This window comes from Felis catus, chromosome A3 (assembly GCF_018350175.1).
Source record: "Felis catus isolate Fca126 chromosome A3, F.catus_Fca126_mat1.0, whole genome shotgun sequence".
NCBI lineage: Eukaryota > Metazoa > Chordata > Mammalia > Carnivora > Felidae > Felis > Felis catus.
Window position 1 is genome coordinate 23,402,019 of NC_058370.1, and position 12,960 is coordinate 23,414,978.

Here is a 12,960-nt window from a genome sequence, read left to right on the forward strand (position 1 = left end):
GAATTTTCCCAACTTTTTAGGATTTGCTTTAATTCAAATTTTGCATATAAGATTTTCTATCAGATAACTTCAAACTGGTAATTGTGCATAAAATGTAGCTATACCTTAATAACATTACCCTTCAACAGAGGAGGAAGTGAAATTCAGAGAAGCTACAAGATCACATACATTACTAAACAGAAAGGGTGAACTCAAACCTGTGAGAGGACTTCGGCCTCCAAGTCTTGGGTACTGAGCATTGTCCTTGAAATAGGAAACCAGCCCAAGACACAGATCTGCTCTGCAGTTCAACAGCACCACTACTCACTCGCTCCCAGGTTATGCTGTTTTCTTTTCTCACTTTGTATCTGCTGCACATAGGAGACATTGTGGGTATCTCCCAGTGTTTCTTCTATCCCTCCTTCACTGTGCAGCATGTAAGGGCTTTGAACAGGACTAACTCCACATTCAGTTAACCAGTAATTCCCTGGTTGCAGTCTTAGGCTTAGATAACCTGAGCCTGACCAGTTGGTTCAAGGCAGGGATCAGAATGGACTGATGTGACCCAAATGTAGGACTCTGGTCCAACATTCATAAAAAGGATATATACTCTTATTCTCGTTAGATTTGAATGAAGCAGTATGGAGGCTTAAATGATACTTGGCTATCCAAATGATACAAGGGTATCCAACCTGAAAATAGCACTGACAGGCAACATGATAAGACAGTCCCAGAGCCATACATCCCCTGGACTTCCCCACTATGTGAACCAACACACCCTCTTTATTGTAGAGTCAATTCAAATAGAGTTTCCTGTTACTTGTAACTAAAAGGATCCCAAGTGTTGCAGCTGGTCAGAAATATGGTCACTTTAAGCTTTAAAGAGTCCTTCCTGAGGCTTCAATTAGAGGGGTAAACAATGAAGATACAAAGAAGAGATACCGTAGGAAGTTGTTCTATAAAGAGGCCCGTGTTCTCTGAGAGCAGGGGGAAGAGAGAAAGCCTTCAGAGGCTCACGCTGACTTCCAGCTGAAAACTGGGAAGTCAAATGTGGCCTAAAATGGCAGAGCTCACAGAGAGAACTGTCCAGCAGGTACTAAGCTAATGCTGGTGATTCCCTGAGGTAAAGGGGCCGTCAAGGAGACCAGAGGCCGAACTAATTCAGATTACCCATGTGCACAGAGGTCTCCTGTAGAGAGGCACTCCCACTGCCCACTCCAGGACCCAGGAGCAGGGGATCCTTCCCTGGAATCCTAAAAGACAGCAGACACAGAGCCTAGAGTGAGGGTATAGGCTCTACAACTAGATTCAAATTGTGGCTCCACCACCTGCTAGATGTATAGGTATCAGTTCAAGTTAATTCATCTCACCTGCATCCCAGTTTATAATTAATCAACTGGGCACAACAGTACCCCCACCTCATAGGATTTGTTTTGAGGATTAAATAAAACAATGTAAGAAAGAACTTGGAACAGTGCCTAGCACATGGCAAGTTCTCACATGTTAGCTGTTGTTATCTTGCTTGCGATACTCTCTCCCTGGAGGGTGATGGTGGTCTGCTGTTGAGCTCTCTTAGACAGCTTGGCCAATTGTTCCATGAGCCACACAGTATGGCCTGACTACAGAGCTACTTCCCAAATGCTCAGGCTTGGCTGCACAAAGAGCAACTTCCTGCAAGGCTCTGGATCAGAGAGCAGCTTGTCACCTGAGGAGGGTGAGGCTCTTCTAGGACGGCCACTTGTCGTCTCCTCAGGCTGCATGTGTCCATAAGTATTAGAGCATTTGATGCCCGCATCTTCCACCAAAAAAAAGTACTACAGCCCTTCTTTTTTCCCTCTGAACAGCCTGCTCCCTATTTCTCCACCAGATCATCACTAAGCTATGAGAGCAGAAGGACATCAGACAACTGCTTCCAGTTTGACCTGAGAGGGAAATAAACCTCTGTCTTGTTGAAGCAGGCCACCTTGGTTCTCTCTTTCGGACACCATAATCTAATTAAGCTCAGAGGGCTCTCTTCCCTTTAAGGAGAGAGAGAGCATGCCCTTGTAAGAAGGCCAGTCTAAAGCCACAAGGTATAGATGGCAACAAAGAAGGGCCCACTCCAGTGCCCCAAGACTCATTTCGGCCTACAGACAAGGGTTACCCAGAGTGAGAACCAAATGGATGTAACAACAGGTAGTAAGCACAAGTGAGGTCCCCTTTGATTCTAGAGTATTCTTTCTGGTACGAACCGCTACTCACAACTGAACTCATTTATGTAGAAACAAATCCAGATACCAAGAAGCCTGAACTTGCCACTGGAAGAGAATTCATTAAATGGATTCTGGTATTCTGAGAAACCTAATTTGGAAATGCAAACCTAAACTGACCTCCCAAATTCACTTATGTGATGAAAGGCCTGGCCAAGGGAAAGGGAAACATCTGGAGACCAGAGTCAGAAGAGGCATCTCAGGGACAGACGATCATAGCCATTTATTCTCCTTGATGCCTTTGAACCTCTACCCTGCTTGGTCCCAGCATGGGAATAACTTTCCTATTCCCTGGCCTTGGTCCAAACCCTCTACCCTCACACTTTAAGGTTTAACTCAAATGTCACCTTGTCCTCTTAATGTCCCAGCTCCTGCTCTACAAACAAAATCTGAATCTTTGTTTCCACAGCACTTTATATGTTCCTAATATAAAACTTAGCTCTTTTCCCTGCATCTGATTATGGGCTTTTCTCCTCACGTGAAAGGGCCTTGTCTCATTCATACCTGATCGTACATCATCACTTTAAAAATGAGGAAATCACATCTGTAAAGAGCTCAGATCACAAGTGAACAGTAGCAGGACTGCTACTAAGATTCAGTCTATGGACTCTCAGACCAGAACTGTTTCTTCTGGTCAACCAACCCAGCAGGGAAATTGAGAGGATTGAAAAATAATCTCTGCAGAGCATTTTCTGGTTCTCATGGAACAGAAGCACCAGGAATCTCCACGTGAGAACTCCATTAGATCTCAAGGTCCCATTTGCCACAACCAGAGCACTCAGCATAAAGAGAGTACTTCTTTACAATAATTTTCACCAAACAGCATAATTTCTGTAATATTCTATATGTTTTTCACTTATGCATAATGTCAAGTTCACAATGCCTATGAACTAGAACACAGGTTGCCTGGTGTCAGAGTCTCACCTTGAAACATCTCTCCACCTGAACCCACCCCGTCTGAAATGCCACCCCTGAATACCAGAATTTCTTAGAAGTCTGAGTGAAACCTAGGTATGTTGAGAATAGGTGACCTATTATGCTGGTTTTAATCTTTCAAATCTTGAGAAATTTAGTTACTGGATTAGTCAAGTAACCGGCAAAACCATGAGGAAACAGAAGGAGACTTTGATGGGAGACAGTGAGGGGAGATGCCTGGAACAGGGGGTGCCTTCTGGAGGCCTGGGGTCTATGGAATCTTCTAAATACCTTCCTATGTTTGCTCTCATTGACAGCCAGCGTCATGGTGAAGGATGAACATGTCTCCTGACCCCAGTTCACTGATGATGATAACTTAGGGTCCTTCTGGTTACTGGCACAGGCAGGACTAGGGGCCAGGGTTTTCATTTCCCACCTAGAATATAGCAAGGTAAACCAGCTGGTTTCTTTCAGCCTGATAACTGCTGGCCATCTCAGCAACCACGCACATGAGAATTGTGAAATCATCCATAAGGTCTGTGTCCACTTGACAGGAGGAGAGAGTTGTGTGTTCCTTCCTGGCTGCGCAAAACCGCTCTACCACCTAAGAGGGTACGGGAATGACCAGGCTATACCCCAGACAGTGGGTGAGTGGCCTATGTGGCCCATTCTGCCACCAAACTGACCAGTTTTATAAAGGACCAGCAGGGGAGTAACAAGATAAAACACCCATCTGTTCACCCTAAAGCTTTTATTTTTATTTTTTATTATCTTATTTATTTTATTTTTAGTAACCTCTACACCCAACATAGGGCTCAGACTCATGACCCCAAGACCAAGAGTTGCACACTCTCCCGATGGTGCCAGCCAGGCACCCCCTAAAGCATTTTATATCGTCCACCCCTGTCAGTCTTGTGTTTTTTTGTTTTTTGTTTTCTAAATGTTTAATTATTTATTTTGTGAGAGAGAGAGTACACGTGCACAAGTGGGAAAGGGGTAAAGAGAGAGGGAGAGAGAGAATCCCAAGCAGGCTCTGCACTCTCAGTGCAGAGCCTGACACAGAGCTCAATCCCACAAAATCAAGTTGGGCCCTTAACTGACTGAGCCACCCAGGCACCCCTGTTTGTTTAAGTAGTATTCATGCCCAGCGCAGAGCCCAATCCAAGGCTTGAACTCATGACCCTGAGATCAAGACCTGACCTGAGATCAAGTATCAGACGGTTTAACAGACTGAGCCACCCAGACACCTCAGCAGATCATGTTATTAAAAGGAAAACTGGCAGGCAAAAATTTCCAAGTTCATCAAATTTCCAAATCACAATGAAAGGGATCTTTTAGTTAAGAGAGAGAATCAAATCCCAGGTGGCTATATTGGTATGAGATCCAAAAGCAGTACACAAAAGTAGAAAATCAATCACTGAGGTTTCTTATACCAAAATGGCAACAACCTGTCTATTGATTTTGCAGCTCATTAGTGGTCAGCTATATTTAGAACTAGATCTCTGACTACCTAGGATAATGTTTTCACTGAAACAAAGAGCTACTGCTTATTAAGAGCTTACTGTAGGCCAGATATTGTGTTAAGCATTTTACATTACATTATATTTAATGTAACAAAGCTCCAAGGTAAGTAGTAGTATTATTTCCATTTCACAGATGGGAAAACTGAAGTTCAGCAAGTTCTTTGCCCAAAGTCACATAGCAAAGCAAGTAGGGAAGGCTGGGGCGGGGGGGGGGGGGGGGGGGGTTCAAATTCAGATGGGCTGACTCTGAGCCTGCACATATTACTCAACACAAATCACGAACCTCAAGTATAGTTAATCAGGAATCGCCAAACCAGACAAGCAATCTACACATGGCCAGGAATGCCCATCCTGAACTCAGGTGTGTTATACTGGGCAAGGTCCCTCCTCAGACAATTACCATGACCAGGGACAAGGAGAACTATGCCCTAGCTCAGAGGGCACACACCATGGTAACCAAGCAAACACATCTTTCCTCAGCCCCCTTATGGCCTCCTGTCTGTCAAGACTCAGCCTCTGGAATAACTTCGTTCTAGACACTCTGTGTCACTGTGATAGGCTGAATCCACCTCCAGTTGCTCCCTAGTTCTGCCTGCCCAGATGTCACTCCATCACCAGATCCATTTCTACTAGGTCCCAACACATCAATATGCACAATCACCAATCCCTGAGCGCCGGCTGTGTTCACAGCTCTGAGCAGAGCCCACGGGATACTGCAGCAACAACATTCATTCCTCTCCAACAGTAGTTACAGTCCAGCTGAAAAGCTCGTATCAATGCACTAACTTCAGTCATACATGGCTGGATGAGACAAATAAAATCATAGTCAAGGGGAAGAAGGAAATGCACCTCCCACATATGGGACCCTATATAACAGGCTCATTAAATACATTAGCTCACAGACTCATCCCAAGAACTCATCCAGTTTACACAGAGACAGAGAAGTGGGGAAACCTACAAAAAGTCCAACAACAGTTATAAGAATGGGATAGGATTCCCAACCCACATGCCCAGCACCAACATTATGCTCTGCAAAAACCATCATTCCATCCTTAAATATTTCTTAGCAGATGAGTGATATGATCAGGTTTGTATTCTCCAAGTTCCCTTACAGCAAAATAAAAGATAAACCATAGTGGGTAAAGGACGGAGAGAAGAAAACTGGTTGAGAAACTATTACAACAATCAAGGCAAGACAGGAAAACCTGGATTACTGCTGGGGGACAGAGAAAAAAGGGATCCATTTGGGGATAAAGCAGATGTAAATAAACAAAAAATTAAAAGCTCCTCAGTCACCATTATTTCAAGTGAAAAGCCTGATCTTTTATCTCAGCATCTCCTTGTACTTTATTTTCTTACATTCTTATAGCAATTTTAATATTTTCAAAGTGTCTGTTTTATGTAGGCCTTTTATTGAGGCCTAAAACATATAGAGAAAACTACACACATAATAAATGTATGATTGATACAAGCAGGCCAAAAGTCTCCCTCCTGCCCCCACCATTCATTCATCCACCTACCACCCCACAAGGGTAACTAACCACTGTCATACCCTCAAACAGCACAGATTCATTTTTATCTGGTTTTGAACTTTATATAAAACTGTAGCACATAGGTTATGAGTGTACACTAGCTCAACACTGTATTTGTGACATGTACCAAAGTTGGTGGGAGGGCTGTGGTCCACTCACTCACTGCTGTGCGGTATTCCACTAGATCAAGATATCACAATTTATTTACTCTATTCACACATTTACAGATATACCTCAGAGATACTGCAGGCGTGGTTCCAGATTACCACAACAAAACAAAGGTCGCAATACAGCGAGTCGAATGTATTTTTTGGTTTCCCAGCACATATAAAAGTTATGTTTACACTATACTATAGTCTATTAAGTATGCAATAGCATTATGTCTTTAAAAGAAAAAAAACAAAGTACACACCTAAATTAAAAAATACTCAATTGGGGGCACCTGGGTGGCTCGGTCTGTTAAGTGTCGGACTCTTAATTTCAGTTCAGGTCATGATGTCACAGTTTGTAAGTTCAAGCCCCATATTAGGCTCTGTGCTGGCCACTCAGAGCCTGCTTGGGATTCTCTACCTCCTCTCTCTCTGCCCCTCCTCTGCTCTCTCTCTGAAAATAAATAAACATTCAAACAAGAAACACTTTATTGGAGCCTCCAAATTAGGCTCAGGTCATGAGCTCATGGTTTGTGAGTTCAAGCCCCACACTGAACTCTCTGCTGTCAGCACAGAGCCCACACTGGAGCCTCTGTACCCCCCTCTCTGTGTGCCCCTCCCACACTCGCGCTGTCTCAAAAATAAATGAATATTGTAAAAAAAGTTTTTTAATATTTTATTGGTAAAAAAAATGCTAACCATACATCTGAGTTTTCAGTGAGTCATAATCACTGATCACAGATCACCATAACAGATACAATATTATTGAAAAAAGTTTGAATAGACACATAGGTCAATGGAACAGAACAGATACCTCAGAAATACACCCACAATTATATGGTCAATTAATCTTCAACAAAGGAGGCAAGAATATGCAATGGGAAAAAGGCTCTTCAACAAATGGTACTGGGAAAACTGGACAGCAACATGTAAAAGAATGAAAAAGGACCACTTTCTTTCACCATACACAAAAATAAACTCAGGGGCGCCTGGGTGGCTCAGTTGGTTAAGAGTCTGATCTGACTGCTGATTTCAGCTAAGGTCATGATCTCCCAGGTCATGAATTCAAGCCCTACATCATGCTACAAGATGGGCATGGAGCCTGCTTGGGATTCTCTCACTCTCCCCCACGCCTGTCCCATTTGCATGCACTCTCCTCACATTCCCCCCCCCAAAAAAAAAACTCAAAATGGATTACAGGCCTAAATGTGAGACCTGAAACCATAAAAATCCTAGAATAAAGAACAGGAAGTAGTATCTCTGACATCAGCCATAGCAACATTTTTCTACATATATCTCCTCAGGCAAGGCAAATAAAAGAAAAATAAACTATTGAGACTAGATCAAAATAAAAAGCTTCTGAGCAGCAAAGAAAACAATCAACAGAACTAAAAAGTAACCTATTGAATGGGAGAAAGTATTTGCAAATGACATGCAAATGACAGGGGAGGGATCCGATAAAGGGTTAGTATCCAAAATATGTAAAGAACTTCTAAACCTCAAAACTCAAAAAAACCCCAAATAATCCAATTTAAAAATGGGCATAAGTTATGAACTGTATATTTTAAATATTTCAGAATTTTAATTTTTTTAATGTTTGTTTATTTTTAAGAGAGAGAGACACACACACACAGAGTGTGAGCAGGGGAGGGGCACAGAGGGAGACACAGAATGCAAAGCAGGATCCAGGCTCTGAGCTGTTAGCATAGAGCCCAACTTGTGGCTCAAACTCACAAGCAGTGATATCATGACCTAAGCAAAAGTCAGATGCTTAACCGACTGAGCCACCCAGGCTCCCCAAAAATACTTCAGAAATTTAAAAATAAAATACTAAAATCACTGAAATATGTTTACTTATCAGACTTACAATAATTTAAAATTTGGTAATATTGATAATATTAAAAAACTGACACACATGACTAGTTGGAGAGAGATTATAAACTGAAACAAAGTTTTCAAAAGGTGATTTGGTATCATCTATCAGAAGTTTAGATATGCACATACCCTTTGCTGAAGCCAACCACCTCCAGGAATTTATCCCATGGGTTTATTTGTACACAAGCGTAAATTAATCTTTGGGAGGTTTACTTTATTTTAGCACTTGATAGAGTGAAAAAAAATGGCAAAATATAAACTTTTTATAGGAAGAATGTTTACAGTACAGTACACTCATACAATGAAAAATGACAACTGTCAAAATTGGTAGAACCACATATCAACACTGATATGAAATGATGCCCAAGATATCTTTAATGAAAAAAAAAAAAAAAAAAACAAACAAGTGGCAGGTGATACTGTGTAAAAGATATTTTCTATGTAGACGTGTTTGGATATGCACAGAAAATATCTGAAAAGAGTTTGTTAAATAAAAATAGTTACATTTGCAAGGAGGGTGGGAATGCCAAGGGGAGGGATACCTTTTCCCTTAACTCTGTTGTACTGATTTATACAGCAATCATATGTCACTTTTGTACTTGGGGATGGGTTGTAAAAATGTTAGATTCTAAACTTAGAACCACTGAATTGGAATGTGTCTGGAAAGCAGGGCCCAATAAATCCATATTTTAACAAGTCACCAAGTGTGACTCCCAGGCAGCTGGGTTAGTTAGCCACTGCTCTAGGTGAGACGTGGGCCAGGTGGCATTTTGGGGAAGCAGAAGATCTCAGTGACAGGTATCTTATGTCCTAGGAAATAAGCTTGCCCCCATAATTAACCATGTATTCAATGACAGAGAGATATACTCACCTGAAAGATACAGAGTGGCCACCAAAGCCAGTAGGACTGGCCAGGAATAGACATTAACATCCCTAAGGAATCAATGTTTGGCTCTAAATGAAACAAGCAATGCCCAGGCAAGAGAATGCTCTGGTCTGAGGACTGAGCCAGTCTTTTCTTCCTTGTGCCAGGAATATTCACAACCAAGATCTCAAGCAAAACAGGACTCAGGTCTCTTCTGAAATGCCCAGAACAGAGCCTGGCACTTAATAAGCACTCAATAAAGAGGTACTGAATGGACAAGTCAATCTATTTTAGTATGAAGCACTTCTAACTCCAGTGCTCTGATCCAATGCTCAATAAGCAAACTGTTCCTACACAGGAAAGGAGTTTTGACAGCTGTGGGCTTCGTCTCAAATAAATAACTGGCACGTGGCCTTGAGCATCAGTCTACTGCCATTTGGTTCATACGAGCCTGCTCTGAGAGACATCTAACCACTGATGGGTACCCGAGCAACACTCTGGTGAAGTCACTAAGGTGGTGAGTGCTGCCATGCCCTGCGGCCCTCATGGGGAGTCTCCTCCTGGGTGACTACTGGCCAGCTGGCCTTCCTCAGGCAGCTCCTGTTAGCTCAGTGCTCAGGCTCGCCAAGTGCACAGCTAGACTACCTACAACAGAGGGTAATAGAGCCCAATACAGAGGCTACTAGCCATATGCAGCTACTGAGCACCTGAAATGTGGCTAGTCTGAAGTGAAATGTTCAGTAAACATAAAATACACACTAAACTGTAAAGGCTTAGTATAAGAAAAAGAATATAAAACAGCTCACTAGAAACTTTTATACTGGGGTGCCTCAGTCAGTTAAGCCTCTAACTCTTGATTTGGGCTCAGGTCATGATCTCATGGTTCATGAGATCGATCCCCACAACAGACTCTGTGGTGAGACTGCACAGCCTGCTTGGGATTCTCTCTCCTTCTCTCGCTGCCCCTCCCCACCTCAAATAAAGAAATTAAAAAAAAAAAAAAAAAAAAAACTTCAAAAAAAAAAGACATTTCTATACCAACTTAATGCTGAAATGATAGCATTTTGGATATAGTAAATTAATAAAATACATTAAGAATGATTTCATCTGTTTCCTTTGACATTTTAAAATGTGGCTATTAGGAGCGCCTGGGTGGCTCAGTCAGTTGAGCATTTGATCTTGCAGTCTGAGAGTTCGACCCCCACATTGGGCTCGTTGCTGTCAGTGTGGAGCCCATTTCAGGTCCTCTGTCCCCCTGTCTCTCTGCCCCTCCCCCATGCTCTCTCTCTCAAAAATAAACATTTAAAAAAAATAAAAAAATTAAAAATTAAATAATAAAATAAAATGTGGCTATTAGAAAAAGTTACATGTGGTTCACATTATACTTTTAATAAATAATGCATCATATATGACTAAAAGATTCTACCTTGACCTTCACTCACTAAATCTTCAAAACATGGCTGAGGACTGATCTCTCACAGGCTCAGAGATCACCTTAGTTGACACAGCCCTGCCCCATTGTCCTGAAACCTGATTTCATACTTTCTTGGGAATACTGTCACATGTCCTAGGAGTTCCACATATCATTTAATACCTAGGTATTACATCAGCCAGCAATATATAATGATGTTACAATTTCAGGTATAAAGAAGCTGGAGGGCTTGTAGAATTTACTGGAAATTCATTAAAAAGGCTTCTGCGGGCATGTGGCTCAGTCAGTAGAGCATATGACTACTGATCTTGGGGTCATGAGTTTGAGCCCCACGTTGGGCATAGAGATTACTTTAAAAAGAATGGGGCGCCTGGGTGACTCAGTCGGTTAAGCACCTGACTTCGGCTCAGGTCATGATCTTGCAGTTTGTGAGTTCAAGCCCCGCATCGGGCTCTGTGCTGACAGCTCAGAGCCTGGAGCCTGCTTTGGATTCTGTGTCTCCCTCTCTCTCTGCCCCTCCCCACCTCCTCTCTCTCTCAAAAATAAATAAAAAACATTAAAAAAAAATTTTTTTTAATAAATAAAAGGTGAGGGGGGTGGTGCTGGCTGGCTCAGTCGGTTAACCGTCCGACTTCGGCTCAGGTCATGACCTCGCGGTTAGTGAGTTTGAGCCCCACATTGGGCTGTGCTGACAGCTCAGAGCCTGGAGCCTACTTCAGATTCTGTGTCTCCCTCTCTCTCTGCCCCCCCCCCCGCCCCCACTTGCACTCTGTCTCTCAAAAATAAACATTAAACAAAATTTAAAAATGTTAAAAAGTCTTCTGAAATTCCCCCAGAAATTTGTAATTTTTCAATCTCGTAAGTTTTAGAAAAAATCTCCAGGGGCACCTGGTTGGCATATGGTGGAGCATGCAACTGTCAATCTCAGGGTTGTGAGTTTGAAACCCATACTGGGTAGAGATTACTTAGATGGATGGATGGATGGAAGGAAGGAAGGAAGGAAGGAAGGAAGGAAGGAAGGAAGGGCCACCAAAAAGGTTCTTTGTACTGAGACATGAAGACGAGACTTTGTGGTAATCCTTACTACCTCCATTACAATTTTTTTGTTTTGGGGTTTTTTTTTGTTTGTTTGTTTGTTTGTTTTGAGAAAGAGAGAGCACGAGGGGCAGAGAGAGAGAGAGAGAGAGAGAGAGAGAGAGAGAGAGAGAATCCCACAAGGGGCAGAGAGAGAGAGAGAAGAGGGCCTCACCTGAAGCGGGGCACAAGCTCACCCAATGTGGGACTCAAACTCACGAACCGTGAGATCATGACCTGAGTCCAAGTCAGGTGCTCGATGACCGAGCCCCCCAGGTGCCCCCACTACTGTAGTTCTCGTTCCTCCAGGAGGGTCACAGCCCTTTGATGTAATTCCTGAGGATCACTTGTCAGTTTTCATCTTTTAAGATTCAGTTGGACCAAACCAACTTAACACCTTCTTCTGTGTCAGAAATGCAAGCAGTGTGACCTGAGCAACAGAGAGTACTCTATAATATAGATACAACATAGAACCAAAATACTTACTTGGGGAACTGGCAGAGACCCGCTTCCTGGTCAGGCTCTCCTGGCTGGCCTTGTCTGAAGCTGAAGAGCCCCTCGTTTGGACCTGCCTCTTTCCTGGGTTCTCATCTGGCTCTGGTGACTTCTCCATCCCGTGGAAATACTTCATGTGATAGTGCAACAGTTTGGCCTTGCGGAAAAATTTTAAACAATCCACAACCTTGCACCTGAACTTGTGATCTAGGTCGACAGCTGGGGCTTTACATGTCACAAAATCATCTGTTTTCTTAAAAGTATTTGTTACTGAAAAACAGAACAGAAACAAAAAGATTCCTCGTGCTTATCCTACTTATGACAATACATGCATTACACACGGCAACAAAAAGTGAAAGAGCAGAAAGCATATGGAGACAGAGACATCAGGCAGCCATCACCTCCCCAGATTACTGTTTGGAAAGAAAGGATACAATTTCAGGATAAATAACAGACACTCAACCAAGATTCATCTTCTGAATGAGAAGATCAACATGTTTTTGTTTGCTTATTAGATCGCTTCTCGGCCTTTTGGCTAAGATCAAGTGTTTGCTTATTAGGCACCCACACAAGTTCTCAAGGTTGTAGACTGTAGGGAAAGAACAGGAAAAATCCTTAAAAAAAAAAAAATCAGAAACCCAACCCACCAGTACTTAATACTCTTGACTTAGAACAGATTCAAACTTACTACGATCCTAATACTTGTGTGTGTGGACAAAACTAGGGAATATTCTGGTGGGATCTTTTTATAAAACCAAAGGGATCTCACAATGATTTTTGTACAAAGAGAGTGTAACTGTTACAAAAGTTTTTGATATTTTGCTACTATGTACTTTGTTTGAACAAAGGGACTCAGTAAGAAAAAAAAAAAA

The 12,960-nt window shown here is 42.4% G+C and overlaps 1 protein-coding gene across 7 annotated transcripts in view; it reads right to left on the reverse strand.

The window, feature by feature from the left end:
- Positions 1 to 12,960, reverse strand: part of PHF20 (PHD finger protein 20) — a 170,320-nt gene that overhangs the window by 34,963 nt on the left and 122,397 nt on the right. For all 7 annotated transcript variants that reach the window (XM_006929809.5, XM_006929808.5, XM_045053678.1 and 4 more), the window contains one exon: positions 12,080 to 12,358. In XM_006929809.5, coding sequence (XP_006929871.1) covers positions 12,080 to 12,358 — 279 coding nt within the window. The remainder of the gene's footprint in view (positions 1 to 12,079; positions 12,359 to 12,960) is intronic.